This window comes from Myotis yumanensis, unplaced genomic scaffold (genome assembly GCF_028538775.1).
Source record: "Myotis yumanensis isolate MYYU_CA2020_CCGP unplaced genomic scaffold, mMyoYum1.0.hap1 SCAF_19, whole genome shotgun sequence".
In the NCBI taxonomy this organism is placed as follows: Eukaryota; Metazoa; Chordata; class Mammalia; order Chiroptera; family Vespertilionidae; genus Myotis; species Myotis yumanensis.
The window spans coordinates 24,728,353-24,750,732 of record NW_027223770.1 but is presented as its reverse complement, the minus strand read 5'-3'; the positions used below and the strand labels follow the sequence as shown (position 1 = coordinate 24,750,732).

The 22,380-nt window shown below is 50.9% G+C and overlaps 1 protein-coding gene across 2 annotated transcripts in view; it reads right to left on the bottom strand.

Moving 5' to 3' along the window:
• Positions 1 to 22,380, bottom strand: part of NF2 (NF2, moesin-ezrin-radixin like (MERLIN) tumor suppressor) — a 68,766-nt gene that overhangs the window by 30,452 nt on the left and 15,934 nt on the right. For both annotated transcript variants that reach the window (XM_070400221.1, XM_070400220.1), the window contains exons 2-7: positions 18,038 to 18,163; positions 15,408 to 15,530; positions 12,699 to 12,782; positions 3,746 to 3,814; positions 2,303 to 2,385; positions 1,801 to 1,876 (exon numbers count right to left, since the gene is read on the bottom strand). In XM_070400221.1, the coding sequence (XP_070256322.1) occupies positions 1,801 to 1,876; positions 2,303 to 2,385; positions 3,746 to 3,814; positions 12,699 to 12,782; positions 15,408 to 15,530; positions 18,038 to 18,163 (561 nt within the window). The remainder of the gene's footprint in view (positions 1 to 1,800; positions 1,877 to 2,302; positions 2,386 to 3,745; positions 3,815 to 12,698; positions 12,783 to 15,407; positions 15,531 to 18,037; positions 18,164 to 22,380) is intronic.

Here is a 22,380-nt window from a genome sequence, read left to right as displayed (position 1 = left end):
CCAGGTTCGATTCCGGTCAAGGGCATGTACCTGGGTTGCGGGCACATCCCCAGTAGGAGATGTGCAGGAGGCAGCTAGTCAATGTTTCTCTCTCATCGATGTTTCTAACTCTCTATCTCTCTCCCTTCCTCTCTGTAAAAATTCAATAAAATATATTTAAAAAAAAACAAAAACAAAAATTGCTTTCAGTACACACACGGATGGGGAATGCAGGGACTCGAACACAAAAGACTACGATGGCCATTAGCTTTGTCTGTTGCGTAACATAAGAAACCACACACACACACAGAATGATATCGGACGGCTTGACACAACGGTTGTTTCAGGATTTGCAAAACACCAATTTTCTTTGAATCGAGGTGGTGGGCATTATGGAGCAAGAGGCATTGGGCTGACAACCCACGGAAACGCGTTGAAATTGGTCCGGCCCAGAGGAAGCCAAACAATGAGCAAATTCAAATGAGTGAAACTTCAGAAAATAACCTTCTGCATTATTATGGAAAATCTTTTAGGCACCTGCTGACTAGATGGCATCACATAACCTGTCGGTGTGTGCCTTGTTTTAAGCAAAGTAATCCATCTAAAAATCTGTATCTAGGGAAAAAAAAAAAAATCAGGTAGACAGCTTACCCTAGACCCGTGGTCAGCAAACTGCGGCTCGCGAGCCACACGCGGCTCTTTGGCCCCTTGAGTGTGGCTCTTCCTAAGCCTTAGGAGTACCCTAATTAAGTGAATAACAATGTACCTACCTATATAGTTTAAGTTTAAAAAATTTGGCTCTCAAAAGAAATTTCAATCGTTGTACTGTTGATATTTGGCTCTGTTGACGAATGAGTTTGCCGACCACTGCCCTAGACTATTTTAAATGGGTTCCAATGTACCCAGATTTAATATAACATTTACAGGGATCCCAAAAAGGAGAGCCAACCATACCGTGATGGTCGCTTTACCGTCTACGCATCTGCAGTTTGGAGCTGGCGATGAGATACCTCAGTGGATTCGCAGGAATTCCTTCGCAAGGAGCATCTAGCAGGCTGGAAAGGCCCAGCCGCAGACTGCAAACAAAGGCCATCCTGATGCAGGAGCGATTGGCTCCCAGAGGACCGTGGACAATTAATGGTCTGAATAAAAATCCAATTAGCCTGCCAGTGAGAGCAAGAGCCCGCACCCACGCGGAGCAGTGAGATATAAAATCGGCTTTCCTCTCCTCGTGCCCTTGGGGAAGGAAGTACTTACAGGTGCTCCCTGCGGCCTGGACCTCACGGAGCCGGATGGAAATAATCAAATGTTGCCCTCAAGCATTCAGACAGGTTTCTGCTCAGCCCGGGACCAGCCCCAGGCCCCAGAAGCTCCACCGACACTTAATTACCTCGGATCTAATTGAAGCCCCCAAAACAGACAACGAGGCTGCAGGACCCTGTCCGCTTCTCTCCTTCACCACTGAACCGTGCAAGAGTCTCCCATCCAGCCCCAGCCGGTTTGGCTCAGTGGATAGAGCATCGGCCTGCAGACTGAAAGGTCCCGGGTTCAATTCCGGTCAAGGGCACATGCCCCGGTTGTGGGCTCCATCCCCAGTAGGGGGCGTGCAGGAGGCAGCCGATGGATGATTCTCTCTCATCATTGATGTTTCTCTCTCTCTCTCTCCCTCTCCCTTCCTCTCTGAAATCAATAAATATATATTAAAAAAAAAAAAAAAAAAAAGAGTCTCTGATCCAGAATGAGAAAGGAACGCATTTCCGCAGTCGGGCCCTGGGTCTGTCTCTGGTTGCACACAGGGAGCTTGGAGAAGCTTCCACGTACCCGGATGGCGAAGTAGTTCACGCCGTACATCTCCAGGTCCTGCGCTATCTTCAAATATTCCATCTCGGCCTCGTCCCTGTGGGGAAAGGAAAGGCACTGTCCCTGGAGCCGAGAGAGGAAACGGGAAGTGAGCCAGAGCAGGCCCAGGTGACGCTCCTCCTGACCCGGAGTCCATGCTACACAGCGACGTCCAGCAGCCTTCCCATCCCCATCAACCTAGGAGAACAGCCCTGGCTGGTCTGGCTCAGCGGATAGAGCGTCGGCCTGCGGACTGAAGGGTCCTGGGTTCGATTCCAGTCAAGGGCACATGCCCGGGTTGCTGGCTCGATCCCCAGTGGGGGGGCGTGCAGGAGGCAGCCGATCCATGATTCTCTCTCATCATTGATGTTTCTATCTCTCTCTTTCTCTCTCCCTCTCCCTTCTTCTCTGAAATGAATAAAAATATATATTAAAAAAAAAAAAGCCCATGAAGAAATATAAACCCAAAAGGAAGCCGCCTCACCTGGCCCGACCTCGGTGCTCCGCGTACCAGGCTGTGATTCTCTCCTCCCACATTTCTGGAGTCATCTGATACAGATTTATTACCTAGAGAAAGAGAGAGCAACATAAAAAACCCACACACACAGGGAGGTTCGGTATCGTGTGCCATGTTTATCAGACGCATCACTTCGACAAAACAGCTATTTTCTTTTTTTCCTTAAATATACTTTTATTGATTTCAGAGAGGAAGGGAGAGGAAGGGAGAGGAAGGGAGAGATAGAAACATCAATGATGAGAGGGAATCACTGATTGGCTGCCTCCTGCACGCTGGACCGAGGCTGCAACCCAGGCACGTGCCCTTGACCGGAATCGAACCTGGGACCCTTTGGTCCGCAGACCGATGCTCTACCCACTGAGCCAAACCGGCCAGGGCAGCACAGCTGTTTTCCAAAAGCCACGCACAGGGAGCCAGTCGCACGCAGGGGTGGGCGTGTCAACAGGCACCATGCAGTGTGAGTCACAACTCGGGCAGCGGTGCCACCCTTCAGGCCAAGGTGCCCGCCTTGCTGGGCAGGGCCCCTCCCCCCCTTCCTGAGCTGCGTGTCCTAGAGGGAGGAGCTCCGTAGTCTTGGGCTCACTGATCTGGGGCCGGTCTGCTCGGCCAGGCTGCGTGTGCTGCGGCCTTCGCCTGCACAGAAGCCGCCAGAGGGGCACGGAGAGCCAGGCTGAGGTGAGCAGGCCTGTATTCCGTGTGACGGACGAGTGGAGCTATCAAGTCAGAAGCAGCAAAAGGGAGGGAGGGCCTGCTTCTGCGGCTAATGAACAAGACAAATAACACTGAGGACGAAAAACGACAACGCCCACCCCTGACTCGTCTCCTCTCTGCACCCCGCTCAGCTGCTAAGCGCTCGGCTCCCCGGGCTGAACGTGTGCTGCTCCACACTCCTTCCCGGGAGTCACGGACGCTCCCCAACCTTTAACGAAAGGACCGTTTGCAGGCCATGCGAGTCCTGGCAGCCCCAAACTCATTCCATGAACCTTTGCTTTTTTAATATTCTTAACAGAGATTCCAGACTCTTTACTCCAGATTGATTACAACCCCGGCCGGCGTGGCTCCGTGGCTGAGCGTCGACCTATGAGCCAGGAGGTCGGGGTTCGATTCCCGGTCAGGGCACATTGCCCGGGTTGCGGGTTCGATCCCCAGTGAGGGATGTGCAGGAAGGAGGCAGCCAATCAATAATGCTCTCTCATCACTGATGTTCGTATCTCCCTCTCCCTCTCCCTTCCTCTCTGGAATCAATAAAAATAAATGTATTTTTTAAATGAAAAAGAAAGATCGATGACAAGACATTCATAATAACGTCCTTGCCACGTCCTTCCGTTATTCCTTCAAGTCCTTCGGTTCGCTGTCCCTACAGGCCACACACCTGCGACCTCTTCCCAGACAGGGAGCAGGATGCCTTACCCTTTTGGGAAGCAATTCCTCTTGGGCCAGAAATCCCCGCTTGTGAACAGAGGGGTCGTAGTCGCCGTACTGGAGAGAGAGAAGAGAAGGGGAGAGCGAGCAATTGAGATTCGAGGGACAACTGTCATTTCTGAACGGCTGGGCTCCGGCCCAATTCCCTCCCAGCTCCAGGGAGCAGTTCAATCCGGACGACAAGCCCAGATTTCAACCTCGCTGGTGTGTGATCCCCGAACGAAAACTCAAAGCTGATCACATCTCTGAACGCCGTTGCGTAATCCCCGCGGGCGAGGTGCTAATGAAAACGCGACGTTCCGTTCGTCGGGAAAGGGAGCTGTGGTTTCTAACGGTCAGAGAAAGCGGCCGCTCCCGGAGCATGAGCTTCGGAGACGAAGCCATGAAACTCGACTTGTGGCCGTTGCGATGCGCAAGGTGTGATAAGAGCCTTACCTGCTAATGGCTTCTAAGTGGCTGGTGACCAAGCTGACAGCTGGGGGAGGGGGGAGCTGGGATGGGAATATGGCTGGCGCCGTGTTTAATAGCTTTCATTCAAGGCTCGGGAAAATGCTCTGGGAAGACGGGACGCCAGCGCTGTCACTCACGTTTGTCATCCAGACAAAGACAGGCGTGAAAGGGGAACAGGCTTTCCTAACGCTGCAGGGCAGCTCACCGCAAGGGCCGGGCGGGGGCCCCTGCGCTGCCACGTGTTCTCCCAGGACAGGAACTCGGGGATTTACTTTCCCATCTAAGAAAAATAATCCTTTTCTTTCTTAGGACACTTAAGCCTGCCCAGCAAATAATGAATAAAATAAAAGGAGATGGAATTTTAAAACAGACACGAACTGGGAAACCAAGAGAATAGAACAATCAAAGCCCTACTCTGGTCAATCAGCATTCGGTGGCTTTTCTTGGGACCAAACCCACAAAGCTGGGTATTTTAGGAGGATCGTCTATATAAACATGTATCCGTTCAGCCACCAGCAATGGGAAAAAGCAGAAGAAAGATTGAGCGCAAGCCGTTGGCTCCGGACACCACTAGCTCGGGCCGGGAAGGGGGCCGCCTGCCCCGTCACTCCCAACGAGCCTCTAGTGCAGCGGTTCTCAACCTGTGGGTCGCGGCCCCTTGGGCGGCCGAACGACCCTTTCACCGGGGTCGCCTGAGACCATCCCGCATATCAGATATTGACATGACGATTCATCACAGTAGCAACATTGCAGTTATGAAGTCGCAACGAAAATAATGTTATGGTTGGGTCACAACATGAGAAACTATATTGAAAGGGCCAGAAGGTTGAGAACCACGGCTCTAGTGGGACTCCTGGTGTGTTTTCCCAGTGAAGTCACACCCCCAGCCACAGACACTCCCCCCGTGGGGGCTGAAAGGTGGCTTGTCAGCAACCTTAAGGCGGGCCTCGTTCCCACACTGCCCTAGGATAGAAGCCCCACGAATTACTATTTCTCAGGAATCTCATAATCATCGGACAAGCGGCGGAACGGCATTGCATGGTCTTCTGCGTGTTAACGGGATTGATCTGTCGAATGTAAACGTTCAAAATGCGCCGCAGATTCTGTAGCCCCGTCCAGGCATTTCTCCGTTTCGGAAACGGGCAGGGACCTGGCTGGTCTCGCCCTCGGAAAGGCCTGGGGATGGAGTAAGTCAGGAGCTCTGAGCTTGCATGCACACTGCCTCGGGAGGCGGGTTGCCCAAGGTTCAACCCCAGCTCTTTCACTCATTAGCTACGACTCTGGGAAACCTGTGACTCGGTTTTCTCATCTGTAAAATGGGACGATAACAGTATCTACCTTCCAGGACCCTTATGGGGATTCAATGGAAGCATACCCAGGACGTTTAAGTTTAAAACACGATGGTCGAGCCATAACCGGTTTGGCTCAGTGGATAGAGCGTCGGCCTATGGACTGGAAGGTCCCAGGTTCGATTCCGGTCAGGGGCATGTACCTGGGTTTCGGGCACATCCCCAGTGGGGGGTGTGCAGGAGGCAGCTGATCGATGTTTCTCTCTCATCGATGTTTCTAACTCTCTATCCCTCTCCCTTCCTCTCTGTAAAAAATCAATAAAAAAAAACACACGATGGCCGACACGCAGCACTCAATACAACCTGACGTTAAACGATAAAAGCTCAAGCTGTGTCCCCTCTCTGCGTGTTTTCTAATTCGTCCAATGAGAGCGCTGGTCCTAAAGGGTTTGAAGTGGGGGCTGCAGAGTATTCCTGCTGTGGCCCTGAGTAAGGAACACCCCCGCCCCCAACCCTCCACTTCCTCATCTGGAAAGCAAGGATCATACAGCGCCTGCCTCCTAGCGGGTGGTAAGGATGAAGTAAGACAATCCGGGTAGCATTCTGCGTGGTGCCCGGCTCCTAGTTACAAGGTCGCGTATTATTGTTAACCTCTCCGTCCTTTAGAACGACACCGGTCACTGCCTGCCTCTCTGATTTTTTTTTTTTAATTATTATTATTGATTTCAGAGAGGAAGGGAGAGGGAAATAGAAACATCTATGATGAGAGAGAATCACTGATCGACCATCTCCCACACGCCCCGTGGGGGATGGAGCCCGGAGCCCGGAGCCCGGAGCCCAGCACGTGCCCTGGGCCCCACACTCCATCCACTGAGCCAAACCAGCTAGATTTTTCCAGGGGCAGGATGCGGAAGAAAGCCCTGCTCGTTGCATTTGCATGCCTCTCCAGAGTGCTGACCGGACTCTAATGCACAAGTAAGCAGATATGCAAAGTTAAGGTTGTAAATCCAGGTTCCGAGGGCTTGTAAGATTAACGATCCACATTATCATGCTGAGCTCCCAGCGACTCCGCTGATCAAATAGGTGACGTCTGAGCCAAGCAGAGGCAGCAAAGACTCGGCTAACAGGGCCCGGGCTAACTCCACTTGCCACATGAAAGCCGCCTGGATGTGTGAGTCGGCTCTTAAATGCGCCTTCAAGAGACGGAAGGAGAAGAAAATCCTTAGGTTGTGGCAGTTGGTGGAGATAAAAGGCAGTCATTCCCCAGCCCGGGGAGAGACGGCGGTCCTCAGCCTTTTATGCACAAGAGCATCCTGAGACTGTCGCCAGGACTGTGCTGCCTGTGGAGCCAACGACGCTGGGGTTTCAAGCCTCTGTGCCCAGCTTTATACTCATCATTTGGATTCTCGGGTTGAAAAAAAAACACAAAAACAAAAAACTCCTGAAGTTATATGAACTTCAGGCCCCACAAAACCTGGATCCACCCCTGATATAAGGAAACTGAATTTAGATTCAAGGCAGGAGTTCACCACTTATGGGATGCCTGGGAGTCCATTCTTAACGTTAAGCAGATATTGAATATCCTTCTGGATGTTAAATACTCTCCCCTGCCTGTATGCATGGAAAATTAGACAAAACGCTCTGAACAGGATCTCACAAAACATAAAAGATGTCATCAATGCATAAATAGCATAAATAATCAGACCCCTACTGCACCTCAGTCACTAGAACACAGATGGATTAAAGCCTTAAAAAACCATCAATGAAAAGCCAACAAAATACCAGGACAAAACGTAGCATGTGTATGATCACGGTGGGGGAAGCCATTCTAAAAGTCACTCAAAACATCAGAAGATTGACAGTCTGACCCATAAAAAATAAAAAGATAAAAGGTTAATCCCCATCATAAACGGAGCTCCTATAAATCAACGAGAAAAAGATAAACAGTAGAGGAGAAAAACGGGTGAATCATACACGCCAGACTCGCAGGGGAAAGCAAATCTATGAAAAGACACTCAGCCCCAATGGTAAGCAAGGAAATGAAAACTTCTAAAAATCTTATTTATTTATTTTTTCCTGTCAGATTAGCAAAAATGTAAAAGACTGACAGCATGAGGATGTGGAAAACAGGTATTCTCACACACTGTTCTTAGAAGTTACGGTGGAGGGCAATTTGGCCACATCTATTTTATTTTTTAAATTGAGATAAAACTTACATGCATACAATTTACCGTTTGCAGCGTATGATTTCGTGGTTTCCAGCATATTCAGAATGTCGTGCAAATACCACCACTCTCTAATTCCAGAATATTTCTATTGCCCCCAAAAGACACCTCATACCCATGAGCAGTAGTAACTCCTGATTTCCTCCCTCCACCCCATCGCCACCATGAGAGCTACTTCCTGTCTCTACGGAGTTGCCCACGGCGGACATTTCATAGAAGTGGAATCACACACTCCGAGGCCTTCGAGTCATTATTTACATTTTAAATGTTCTTGCCCTAACTGGTTTGGCTCAATGGATAGAGCGTCAGCCTGCGGACTGAAGGGTCCCAGGTTCGATTCCAGTCAAAGGCATGTACCTTGGTTGCGGGCACATCCCCAAGTAGGGGGTGTGCAGGAGGCAGCTGATTGATGATTCTCGCTCATCGATGTTTCTAACTCTCTGTCCCTCTCCTTTCCTCTCTGGAAAAAAAAAAAAATTTTTTTTTTAAATGTTCTTATCCTTCGACCCAGTTATGCCGTGTCTTGGTATCTATCTGAGAAACGTTGTTCACATGCTCATATTCACGGGTGTTTGCTACATCCGTCTAAATAGAAGAATAGAAAGAAAAACAAACCTAAATATCTCCCAGTAAAGAGAGATTTAAACAACCCAGAGTCCCTCCTTTGAATGGAATAGTGCTCAGTGGTTTTAAAACATGAGACGGGTCTACCTGTTCTTGCAGTTTTCAGTGATAAGGGCACCTTGTGCAGGACTCCCTCTGGAATATAGTCGCCCAGAGGGAGGGTTCAGGGGTTGGCGGGGGTGTCTGCTCACCTGACCGGCCCCTCCCTCGCCCCTCACCCTACAGAGGCCACGCCAGTGCACAGACCCTCCCGGCAAGTCGATGAGCTTAGACGGCGCTTCTGTTCCGTCCGTGGATTTATTGCTCCCTGTCAATCTTATGGGCTTGGAATGCTGCCTTATCGGCGCTCTAATTTCTCTTTCCCTTGATTACTAGTGAGATGGAACATTTGTTTGTTTGTTTTGACTCATCATTCTCATTTTCTCTTCTTTAAAGTGCCCGTTGTTCATACGCCTGGCGCCCATGTTTCTGCTGCCTCTTTCTTATAAACGTTAAGGGTTCTTGACGTTCAGGGATATTGATGTAATTCTACCTCTAGAAACCTACCTTAAGGGGAGAAAGCTTTTGCACGTTCATATAAGGCATCGCATAGAAGGATTTTCAGTAAAGCGCTGTTTATAATAGAGGGGGGAAAAGCAGGAACTAAACCCACCTCTTCCTCAGAAGGGAAGAGGGATAAACTAGGTTTATTTGTCAAATAAACCTAGGTTACGATACAGTGGTTAGAATAATGGGCTAAATCTATACATAGAACACAGATACATCTTAAAATCAACGCTGAGTGGGGGAAAATAGCATTTTGTAAAAAGGATGTACAAAAAAGATAAGCGGAGGGAAGCATCATTTATATCAACCTTTACCTCCTGGGTTTTTTTAAAAATATATATTTTATTGATTTTTTTTACAGAGAGGAAGGGAGAGGGATAGAGAGTTAGAAACATCAATGAGAGAGAAACATCGATCAGCTGCCTCCTGCACACCCCCTACTGGGGATGTGCCCACAACCAAGGTACATGCCCTTGACCGGAATCGAACCTGGGACCCTTGAATCCGCAGGCCGACGCTCTATCCACTGAGCCAAACCGGTTAGGGCCGACCTGGGTTTCTTTAAGTCAGTGCCTTCCCTCCAACTCACCGCTGCCCGAGGTGTGAACCTCATTCAGTCTCTCACCGGGAGGACCCCAGTCTGCTAACAGGGCTCCCTGTTCCCAAACTTGCCTCCCTCTCCAATATGTCCTTCCGTAAGGCACCAAAAAATCTGCCTAAAATCCGACTGGGAATCAAACCGTGACCTCCTGGTTCACAGGTTGAAACTCAACCACTGACCCACACTGGCCAGGCTAATTCTTTTTTTTATTTTTTAAATGGAATTTGTAGCCCACAACTGGGTGGGCAGGATTTGAAGCAGATGGAACTAGAGGACGGAGTCAGGATGGGACACCTGGGGTCTGACTGCCGGACTCCGCACTTTGCTCTTGTCCCTCACGGTCAGTGGCTTGAGGGAGGTCTCCCGGCAGCACACATGCCGCTCACTGAATCCCAGGTTCAGCCCGGCCGGCGTGGCTCAGTGGCTGAGCATCGGCCTGTGAACCAGGAGGTCACGGTTCGATTCCCGGTCGGGGCGCATGCCCGGGTTGCGGGCTCGACCCCCACTGTGGGGGGCGTGCAGAAGGCAGGCGATCCATGATTCTCTCTCATCATTGATGTTTCTATCTCTATCTCTTCCCTCCTCTCTGAAATCAATGAAAATTTTTTTAAAATTAATATAAAGTATTGTGACTTTAGACAAATTATTACTCCTTTCTGAGCCTTCAATTCGCCACCGATAAAACAGGCAAGATGCTTGCAAGCCCTGGCTTATGGCAAAGGCTACACTGAGAATCGCACAAAATAGGCACGTTGTAACACTTTGTAAGACGATAAAACACTACAGGCATCTAAGATCGAATAAATACCATCATCAGAAATGCCCTCTTCATATTAACCAGCCGTCCTGGAAACTGGGAGTGTGTTAAAAAATCATCCTTCGTTTCCCAAATGCAGACTTGAAGTCATAGATGAGCTTTATTTGTGAGAGCCCGAGAATTTACACCGGAAAAAAAAAAAACCAGAACCTCCTCCTCCATATGAGCCACATATGTGCTCTGTGAATCACTTTCATCTCTAAATGAGTAGGGCTTTCCTAGGGTGAAATCTGTTTAAGCAAACATCTGCTGGTTCCCAGACAAGTCTGCCCCCTCTCCCCCCGACACACACACACACACACACACACACACACACACACACACACACACAGGTGGCCTTTGAATTTGTGGCTCAAACATCCATGCAAAGAAAACGCTGCCTTTGAGACGGAAGCCCTGCAGGGAGAGGTGGTGTCCTTGAGCGCTGGGGGCCGGGCCTGCTCTCAGCTGGGGAGAGAGCGTGCTGAACAGGAACTCCGTTCCGGGCCAGGAAGTGCCCGGATTTAATGAGAGCGACAATGACTGCTTCATCACTGTCAGGGTGATCCTGATTGAAAGGGCACATTTTTTCCTGTTATTAATATTCTTAATCAAAGCATAAAAGGAAGCATATGTCTTAGTTGAATCAAGGCCCATTTTCTGTGGTTTGTTTTTTTTTTTTCCCCCCTCCAATTACTCATTTTTCTGGGCAGTGGAATAGGGGGAGGCACAAAACGTAATCCCAGGGCCACGAATTCTGCCTTTAGCTTTACCCCAAGGTCGCCCGGATGACCTTGGGCCCGTGGCGTAGTCTGTATTGTGACAGAATCCACACCCACTCGTGCCGGCCGGGGAACGCTCTGCGACCATTAGCCCGGTCACCAGATGACTCCCGGGGCTTGTCGGTCTGAGTAGCGTGTACACACTCTTCTCTCCCCCAAGTGACAGGCTAATTGGTTACTTCCTGACTTTGACCTGAGACCGCATTAAGCTACTCCAGAAAAAAAGTAGGCTGAGAAGTTCAGAGCGTCTTATTAATTTTTGTAACACTGCAGGGACATGGCTTTAGGGGACAGCTCTAACTACAAAGGAAAACAATAGCAAAAGACGATACAAAAAAAGTAATCAAGATGCCCTAATTCTGGAAACTTCTTTATGCTGCGGTGAAAGGCCGTGAGTGAGAAGAAGGGACGAGAGAAAGTGGCACGTGCCTGAAATGGACATCAGGGGGGACCTCAGGCCCCGTGGGCTGGCCCTGTCATTGGTCTTTTAGAAACAGGGAGGACAGAAACACAAGATCATTGGTCTCCCTTTCCCGCCATTCTCAGTCCCTGGGAATGCCTTTCTGCTAACCGGACAGCTCAGCTGGGCTCAGCGGCCAGGGAGCCTGCAGCGCCCAGCTGAGAGCAGGGTGGCATGCCCATCAGGGGTGGAAGGAGCGGGCCACCCTCTAGGGCAGTGGTTCTCAACCTTCCTCATGCCGCGACCCTTTCATACAGTTCCTCGTGTTGTGGTGACCCCCGACCACAAAATTATTTTCGTGGCTACTTCGTCACTGTAATGTTGCTACTGTTATGAAGCGTCATGTAAATATCTGATATGCAGGATGTATTTTCATTGTTACAAATTGAACATAATGAAAGCCTAGTGACTAATCACAAAAACAATATGTAATTATAGATGTGTTTTCCGATGGTCTTAGGCGACCCCTGTGAAAGGGTCGTTCGACCCCCAAAGGGGTCACGACCCACAGGTTGAGAACCGCTGCTCTAGGGGCTGGTGAAGTCCCCATCCTGCAGGGCTGCTGGTCCACAGAAGGTGAGTTGGGTGTGAGGACCTGGGCCTTTCTGACCTAAAGGCCATGTTTGACCCACACTGGAGATCATAAATTCCTTTTTCCTGGTTAATAATAAGAGAGGTTGGGCCCAGCCGGCGTGGCTCAGTGGTTGAGCGTCAACCTATGAACCAGGAGGTCACAGTTCGATTCCCGGTCAGGGCACACGCCCGGGTTGCTCGCTCGATCCCCAGGGTGGGGCCTGCAGGAGGCAGCCGATCAGTGATTCTCTCTCATCACTGATGTTCCTATCTCCCCCTCCCTCCCCCTCCCTCTCTGAAATCAACAAAAATATGTTTTTAAAAAAAGAAAGAAAGAAAAAGAAAAAAGAGAGGTTGGTTCAGTAAATGTAAGGAACCACATGCGCACAATGAGAGCACAAAGAGAAGTTACCAAGTTACACACTTATTTGTACACACACACACACATACACACACACTCACGAGACCATACAGAAGTGAGACTTGGCTCCCCCAGGGCCTTCCCCCTTGCCGGGGAAAGTCTCCCTAAAGTCTAGGAAACCCCAAGAACCAGACGACTGGCGCGGCCCCGCGGACACATCCCCTTGGCGCCTACCTTGGCCTGGACGGCGTACGAAGCCAGCAGCACCGAGGCCTCGGGCGGGCAGTAGATCTTCTCATCCAAGATCTGCTTCTTTACCTGAAAGGGGCGACAGGGGACACGTGACACGGGGTACGTGGCCGTGAGCCGCGCAGCTGGGCACGGCGGACGGCCGCAGGGCGTCCTGTTGAGGGCCGCCTGCCAAGCCGGCCTGTTAATGAAGCTCTGACAAAAGGGTACGATTTTTTTTTAATTTTATTGCTGCAGACAGGTTGGGAGCTCAGGCGCTGAGCAGGTATTGGTGAGACGGCCATGCGTGAGAACCCCTCATGGCTTCTGCTCACGATCAAGTGCTGAGGAGGAAAGACAGTTCACGGTTACCACCGAGATGAGCCCTGGCCGGTGCGGCTCAGTGGATAGAGCGTCGGCCTGTGGACCCAAGGGTCCCGGGTTTGATTCCGGTCAAGGGCACGGACCTCGGTTGCGGCTCCCTCCCGGCCCAGGTTCCTGGTCAGGGTGTGTGCAGGAGGCAACCCATCGATGTGTTTCTCTCACGTCGATGTTTCTGTCTGTCTTTCCCTTTCTCTTCCACTCTGTCTAAAGATCAATGGAAAAGTATCCTCGGGCGAGGATTAACAACAACAGAAAGAGAGAGACACTAACATCTGGGCCGGGACAGAGGAGCGGCTCTGATGGGGGTTGCAGCCTCATCCCCGCTGAGCACAGGCAGCACCCGCGGGGGACAGCGTCTACTTTCAAGTCCGAACACAAGAGAAAAGGCGGCGAGGCCCCTGAGTTATGGCTGCGGGGAAAACACCATCACTTTCGATACGGCCGCTCTAAGGAGAAAGGAAGCGATGAAGTGGGATCGATTAAACCGTTAAGCACTCGCGAGGTCCAGGAAATATAACTCTTAAGCCGCAATGCTGAACGAACATATCTCAGGGCACTTAATTTCTTAGACGCAGCGGCGAGGGAGCCGCCGGAAGTGGGGGGCAGCGAGATACACACGACGGGAAAGCCGGCTCTCTCTTCACAGAGGTCAGCAGCCACCAGATCCACAAACGGAGTGAACTGCGCCGAGGCTGCAGGTCCAATCCTCGGCCCCAGTCTGGGCACGTGCAGGAGGCAACTAATCGTTATGTCTCTCTCACATCGATGTTTCTCTCTCTGTGTCTCTCCCCCTCTCCCTTCCGCTCTCTCTAAAAATCAATGGAGCCCTCGCCGGCTTGGCTAAGTGGACAGAGTGTCGGCCTGCAGACCAAAGGGTCCTGGTTTCGATTCCGGTCAAGGGCACATACCTAGGTTGCAGGCTCCTCCCCGGCCCAGGGCCTGGTTGGGGCGCGTGCAGGAGGCAACCAATCGATGGGTTTCTCTCACATCGATGTTTCTCTGTCTTTCCCTCTCTCTCCCACTCTCTCTAAAAATCCAGGGAGAAATAGCCTCGGGTGAGGATTAACAAAACAAACAAACAAACAAATTTTGAGGGGGGAGGTTGTTATTAACTTAATATTTCCGGAACGAATGCAATAGCCCGAGGCTCGAACTATATTTTGAGCCTGGGCTACGTGACAGGCCATCCATCTACTGCTGGGAGGTCATGTGATTAACACCCCGGCTGCAGTCTTCCCCACAACTGACAGTGGGCACCTTCGGGCACGCCAGCAGCTCCGGGGCCAATCGCTGTAACTCACCATGAAGACTGGGGAAGCTCCGATCGAGCCATAAGGACACCAGCAAAACGGACAAGGTTTCCATCCTCACACTAACCCACCCCCCAACCCCCCACCGCGCCCTCGGACGGCCAGCTAGCTGTCTTGGAACCTATCGCTAGCAACGGATCTCCTACCCCAGTGATGGCGAACCTTTTGAGCTCGGCGTGTCAGCATTTTGAAAAACCCTAACTTAACTCTGGTGCCGGGTCACATATAGAAATTTGTTGATCTTTGCAACCATAGTAAAACGAAGACTTATATTTATGATATTTATTTGATATATTTAAATGCCATTTAACAAAGAAAAATCAACCAAAAAAATGAGTTCGCGTGTCACCTCTGACACGCGTATCACAGGTTCGCCATCACTGCCCTAACCTCTTCGGCTGGGCCGAGGGATTACTGACGGAATGCCTACTGCGCACTCCGCGAGCCCAGCCTTTAAGGAGCTCGGAAGCTATGAGGGAGGAAGGGAGAACTGAGAGGGTGACAGGCGAGGAGTAGCACACGGACAAGGAGTAGCAGAAAGCGTGACGTGCGAAGCTCCACGTGCGTGGGATTAACCAGGCGGCGCTGGCGTCCCGGACTCCCGCCTTAACGAGAATGGACGCTGAACTTCTGGGACAACTATTCTTTGCAAGACTCCCTTTCGGCTCCCTTGGCGACTGCTGAGGCCTTTCAGGTTAGCGAGCAGCAAAACGGGATCTGTCGTCAAAGAGTTTTCAAATCAGGCGGCTCCCTGTCTCTGATCGTTCACCATCGCACGTTTGCCATTTCGCCCGACACCGCTTCTCGCCACTCACATCTAGTCCTGTTCTAAAGGCGCTGTCCGTCCCGGAACCGAAAGGACCGGCTTTCTGGACGTGGGACCTTTTCACCGCGTGAAGCTCCGGGGACGACACGGACAGTCTTCCTCCCGCAGGTCACCTTGACGCCTCTGCAACCACCACGCCTGGGTGGGCTTTCCCGTAGTGGGCGGGGGAGGGGGGGGGAGCGCGGACTACTGTACCTGCAGGAAGAATAAATGCTGCGTGATCTCCTGAACCAGCTCCTCCTCGGCGTTCTCGGGGTAAAACTTGGCCAGGAAGTGGAAGGTGACCGGCTCTTCCTTCGAAACATCATGGTCCAGCACCTGCGGGATCGCAGAGCAAAAGACAAAACAGGCTACGTTGGCACCTCTTCTCCCCACGCCCCCATCGGAGAACCTCTCACAGGGAGCATATCGATATTTTTCCTCCTCTAAATTCATCACATGCCCAGCCGGTGTGGCTCAGTGGTTGAGCATCAACCTATGAACCCAGGAGGTCCCGGTTCGATTCCCGGTCAGGGCACGTGCCTGGGTCGCCGGCTCGATCCCCAGTGTGGGGCGTGCGGGAGGCAGCCGATCAATGACTCTCTTCTCATCGTGGCTGTTTCTCTCTCTCTCTCCCTCTCCCTTCCTCTCTGAAATCAATAAAAATATATTTTTAAAAAGTAATAAATTCATCACATTTCCCAGAGGTGGTGATTAACAAGAGGTTTTACTTCAAACGGCCTTTCTGAACCAAGCTAATTCACGGGTGCCCGAGGGGTGAGGAGAGCGAAGATGAAGGCACTAATGTTCTCAAGGCCGCAGAGGTTGTCAACAATTATAAATGTCTGACTCCGAGGTCCTGGGCTGCCGGCCTTTATCGGAGGCGGAATGTTTTTTTCCAACGTTTTTGAAAATAGTGGTAAATATTTCTTTATTCTCTTTTCTTGCTGCCAACAACACCCAACATTCAGGTCCATATTGGAACGGAGCTTCGGACGATGAACTGAATCTTTGTCAAATCGGCTGAACACCAGCTAAGCAGGAGACGTGACACGTGTCCCTCGTGGCGACCCTGTGTTTCAAGGAACCTCCAGAGACGCCCCACAAGAACACGTGGGCGCAGGCAGCAAGCCGCACGCCTTTCATCTCCCAGCGATCCCACCCACCCCCCCGAAAAGCCCGCGCCATCTGCTCTCCAGAACGAGTTTCCCTCCAGGCCATAAACATGCCATTAACATGGGTCACAGTTGATTTCCTTTGAGCAGCAAGGCACAGAGGTTCCTGATGCCCCCAGTCCGATAGCCATTTGGCCAACACTCGGGGAGACGATTTAAATTCACTTCGCTGAGAACCACAAGAAGATACTAACTAGGAAGCTTTGCTGTCTTTGGTAGATCGCTTTCCACGCCCCGGTCCAAATTCCAGGAGACTTAACATAAACCTGATCTCGGACAATCTTTTTTTTTTAAAATGTTTTTTATAGATTTTTATTTTTTTAAATATATTTTTATTGATTTCAGAGAGAGGAAGGGAGAGGGAAAGAGAGATAGAAACATCAATGATGAGAGAGAATCATTGATTGGCTGCCTCCTGCAGGCCCCCCACTGGGGATCGAGCCTGCAACCTGGGCATGTGCCCTTGACTATAATCAAACCTGGGACCCTTCAGTCCACAGGCCGACACTCTATCCACTGAGCCAAACCGGCTAGGGCTGATCTCGGACAAGCTTGCTGACATGGGCACAAGGTGGGCAACTTGACGTTCGAGATCATTGGGGAATACCGTGTGAAATTTATAACCTGCGGGGATTCCAACACGAAGACTCAGGTGAGTGTCCATCTGTAAGTAATGCGAACATGTGAGTTTAGCGTCAAAGTGGCAGAAGCCGGGAGGCTTTGTTTATCATGCCATGTGGCAGATAATAAAATCAGGCTCCATTTGGGGTAAGAATTAGACACTGACTTCCTCTGAGATTCACTGAGAAACACATATGGCCCTGGTCTCAACCATCTTCGTGGTTAGGTAGGCAGGTAAGCAGGCGAGTATGTCTTTGTGTGCACGGATGAGCCCACACAGAGGGCAGCTTCCCCAGGCAATATTCACTTCTGAGCCGCATCAGAACTGCTGGGAGCCCACGTCAGGCCTCAGCAGCCCCAAAAAATCACAAGGACTAAATGGATGGTCTTCCTTCATCACAGGGACCAGGGCAACTCTTTATTCATTAGATCGCACGAATGAGTAGACTGAGTCGGGCCATGGTGTTTCTCAAAAAGACTTTTAGCCCGGCCGGCATGGCTCAGTGGCTGAGTGTCGACCTAAGAACCAGGAGGTCACGGTTCGATTCCCGGTCAGGGCACATGCCCCGGTTGCGGGCTCGATCCCCAGTGGGGGGGGGCGTGCAGGAGGCAGTTGATCAATGCTTCTCTCTCATCATGGATACTTCTCTCTCTCTCTCTCCCTCTCCCTTCCTCTCTGAAAATCAATAAAAATATATTTAAAATAAAACTTCATAAAGCACATGAGCCCCAAGAACATCTTTCCACGACATATATTCTAAGTAACGTATGTCACTTTTATTCACGAAGCCTGACTAGCGGCTCGGTGAGCTGACCGGCATTAACGCCAAAAGCAGGCAGCCCGGTGACGACGAGGAAAGGGGCCAGGGGGTGGCAGCAGTTTCACGGTGGTGGGTTCTGCGTGCCCAGGAGAGCCTGGGAGGGGTAGGAAACCCCCTTCTCTACCCTGGACCCGCCAAGCCCCACGGTGAGCAGCTGCACTGGGCCCACGCGCAGGGAGGAGCCGGAGCACACGCCCGCCCCTCCGGTCCCATCCACTTGCGGCCCAACCTTCTTGTCCGTCTTGAGCCAGGCCACGGTGTCCTTGATCGTGTACTGCAGCCCGAAGAACCAGGTTTCCCGCAGCCCCAGGGTCCGGCACACCAAGTCGAACAGGTCCTTCCCTTTCCACTTCATCTGCAACACAGCAAACCAGGAGGGGGAAAAAAAACACACAAAGAATGTGGTGAGCCAGCATTATTCACAGCAGCTAAGGTCTGGAAACAGCCCAAGTGCCCAGCAGGAGATGAGTGGGTAGAAGAGCTGTGGGACATTTACACTATGGAATACTATGCAGCTAGAGAGAGAGAGAGAGAGAGAGAGAGGGATCCCTTTCCCTCTGGGACAGCATGGATGGACCTGGAAAATACTACGCTAGGTGAAAAAAGCCAAGCCGAGAAAGACAAATGTCACATGATCTCACTTATGTGTGGAATCTCATGAACAAAATAGATTGGCCGACAAAATAAGACCCGAAGCCGGGAGGCATGGAACAGACCGGCATAGCTCGATGTGGGGCTGGGGGGACGAGAAGAGATAAACCAAAGAACGTATATACTTATATGCACAGCCCATGGGCACGGGCAACGGGGCAGTGAAGACCTGGGGGGGCGGGGGGGGGGCTGGGAGGAGGGGGGGAAGGAGGGGGAGGGAATGGGAGATAGCTGTATTACTATCAACAGTGGGGTGTGTGTGTGTGTGTGCGCGCACGTGCGCACGCACGCAAGAGGCATCAATGATTCTCTCTCATCACTGATGTTTCTATCTCTCTCTCCCTCTCCCTTCCTCTCTGAAATCAATAATATATATATATATATATATTTTTAAACCACACACACAAAACACTGTGAGCAAGAGCCATAATCTGCTCGCACAGAAACCTTTGCTCTGCTCTCTCCACTCTCGGGTTCCAGGATGCGGAGAGGACAGGAAGGTGGCTGACGGGCACAGGCTCCTAAACAATGTGAAGGCTTCCTCCACAAAACCAGGAGCGGGGAGATGCCGACGAGAGCTGAACGGCTCAGTCGCTGCACGGCACACACGGCGCCTCCCTCGGACAGCTCCCCACCGACCGCAGCACCCCCAGAGCCCGTTCGGGAAAACCGGGAAATGCGCGTCCTCACCTAGGAGAGCCCAGCCTCCGGAGTGAACCGGGGAGGGGGCCAGCTTCCAGGCACATTAATTTCCTGGAGATTTTGTCTTTTTTTCTTTTAAATCACGACCTTGCCCTTTGATAAAAGGCTAGTGATCTGTTGTTTGCTTGTTTCACGTTGTTTTAAAATTTAAAGGCTTGGTTTTACTAGAACTTTTTTTTTTTAAAGCAACATAGGAAAAGAAGTTGTGACCAAAGCCATAAATCATGGAGAAAAGCAACATGAGAGACGAGTCAGTCCACGCTGATCACGCTGTAGAACTGAGGCCAAAGGGGAGGCAACTGGAGCAGTTTCAAACTCTCAGCGTCCGAACCAGGGACGAGCGGAGACCGATATACTGTAGTGCACGCATTCGACAGCCCCGCTTTCAAAAGGGCCTGAGCCAGCGGTTCTCAACCTGTGGGTCCAGACCCCTTTGGGGGTCGAACGACCCTTTCACAGGGGTCGCCTAAGGCCATCGGAAAACACACATATAATTACATATTGTTTTTGTGATTCATCACTATGCTTTCATTATGTTCAATTTGTAACAATGAAAATACATCCTGCATATCAGATATTTACATGACGATTCATAACAGTAGCAAAATTGCAGTGATGAAGTAGCCACGAAAATAATTTTATGGTTGGGGGTCACCACAACATGAGGGACTGTATTAAAGGGTCACGGCATGAGGAAGGTTGAGAACCGCTGGCCTGAGCGATGGCTGCTACACCCCTCAGCCGTCCAATCTCTTAGCTGGAGAAACAAGTAAGAAAATGCCCCTCGGTTTAGTGAATGTTGCCACCTTGTGGCTTTCGCGTTAAATCACCCAACCTGTTCCCATACTGCCCGTGGGCCGCGGCTCGCCTCCTACCCCCAAGGGCCCCCCAAGTGCCAGGTGGGCACTCAGATGTTGCCCAGGTACAGTCATGAGCAGGTGAGACACGTCACAGCTTCAGTGGGCGTAGCGAGAATGAACTTGGGGCTCAATGACAGCGTCGCCGGACGCCAGAAGAACAAGGCCACTCGACCGCAGACCCAGCTCTCCTTCTGCCCTCGTTAGACACCTCCACCCAGGCCCGGCCGGCGTGGCTCCGTGGCTGAGCGTCGACCTAGGAACCAGGAGGTCAGGGTTCGGTTCCCGGTCAGGGCACATGCCCGGGTTGTGGGTTTGACCCCCAGTGGGGGACTTGTAGGAGGCAGCCGATCGATGATTCTCTCTCATCATGGATATTTCTCTTTCTCTCTCTCTCTCTCTCTCTTCCTCCCTATAATAAAATAAATAAGGAAGGAAGGAAGGAAGGAAGGAAGGAAGGAAGGAAGGAAGGAAGGAAGAAAATAAATCTCCACCCAGTTCCTGGCACACTGAAGGTGCATAACGAAAAGGAATGAGGGAATAATTAGGGTTTAGACGACTTGGTATAAAAGCAAAGAGGGGAAAAAAAATAAGTTAGGCCTCTGATATCCGATTGGCTTGGGCTAAACCCTGAATCGACAGAGGACTTTTCCCGCAGGGCTTCTATTTTTAATATCTGTGAATGAACAGCGTGTTCTCTACGAGGCTCTCAGCAGGAGAGCCCTCCCTCCCCTAGGCCTGCAGTCCAATCACGGAGCAAAGGAGCAGCCCAGATGGAAGGACTCCAAAACCGCGGCCGACAAGTGGCCGGGACGCGCCCTGGCTTTTGTCCTTCGCCGGAGCCGCGTCTCCTATCTGTCCTTCTCGCTCTGCCCGTCCCCTCCCTGGGACTTTAGTGAGGCCCCCGAGACACTACAGAGGTTGACGTTGTAGAAATTATTTCACAGAGAATGAAATCAAATGACTTTTTTTTTTTTTTTTTTTTTTAATGATCCCTTTCCCCCTTTGCAGGGCTTAGGACTGCTTGTCGGCACACCGCGTCCCTGCCTGACCACCGGACAAAGGGTTTTTTAATGCACGCACACACGGCAGGTTTCAATTCCTACAGGCAGACGGCACCGAAGAAACGTTATTTTGGAAAACTAGAAGCTTCAGGATGCTGCTTATTCTCGTCTCTATTTTAAGCCAGGACACAGTCTATAAATTATAAATGACTACCTTGCTACAAGATAATGGAACAATAAAAAACCAGACATTAGCTTGGAGAAGTTAAACACCCCAGGGCCAAGATCAAAGTAATTCCAAATCCTCCCTAACTCACAGCCCGGCAAGGCACCACAGCAACACCACGGCACCACCATGGCACCACCACGGCACCACCACGTCAACACCACGGCACCACCATGGCACGAAGGGGCTGCCAATGGGATGCCCAGGCATCTGAAAGAAGCTGCAAAGGGAATGACCAGGGAATGTCTTGACGTGGGAGTTTAAATTCTCAAGCATAATGCCGCATTAATGCAATTTTCTTGTATTCCTTCCTCCTTTGTTTTTAAAATACAGAACTATCCCTGTTGAATGCAGAGCCGATGCCTTTGTTCCCAGGGAGCTGGCAATAAAGTGAGGAGAAGGGGATGGAAATTCTCACACTGATTCAAAATGCCCTGCTTGGATTTTTAACTTCGGGCCCTGGCTGGTCTGGCTCAGTGGATAGAGCGTCGGCCCGGGGACTGAAGGGTCCCGGGTTCGATTCTGGTCAAGGGCACACGCCCGGGTTGCAGGCTCGAGCCCCAGATGTTTCTACGTCTCTTTTCCTCTCCCTTCCTCTCTGAAATCAATAGAAATATAAAAATAAAAAATAAAAAAAAGAATCCGAGAATGTCCGAGTTGGAAATAAGCCTACTTACTACAGATCTACCCCCTTTTTGTTATAAATAAGGAAACTGAGTCACAGATCCTGCTAACGTAGACCCTGACCGGTGTGGCTCAGTGGATAGAGCGTCGGCCTGCGGACTCAAGGGTCCCGGGTTCGATTCCAGTCAAGGGCATGTACCTTGGTTGCGGGCACATACCCAGTGGGGAGTGTGCAGGAGGCAGCTGATCGATGCTTCTCTCTCGTCGGTGTTTCTAACTCTCTATCCCTCTCCCTTCCTCTCTGTAAAAAATCAATAAAATGTGTTTAAAAAAAAAAGAATTTGTTCTTTTAGGCTCACTCTCACCACCAACATGGTGTCTCCCGACCCGAGGATCCCCTGTCCAACGTGCCCTCCCCCGGACGCGCGAGGCTGGCTCGGTCCTCCTAACTCGGGGCTCCACTTCTTCACAAACAAGAACCATGTTTCCCAGTGGCTCCGAGTGGTTC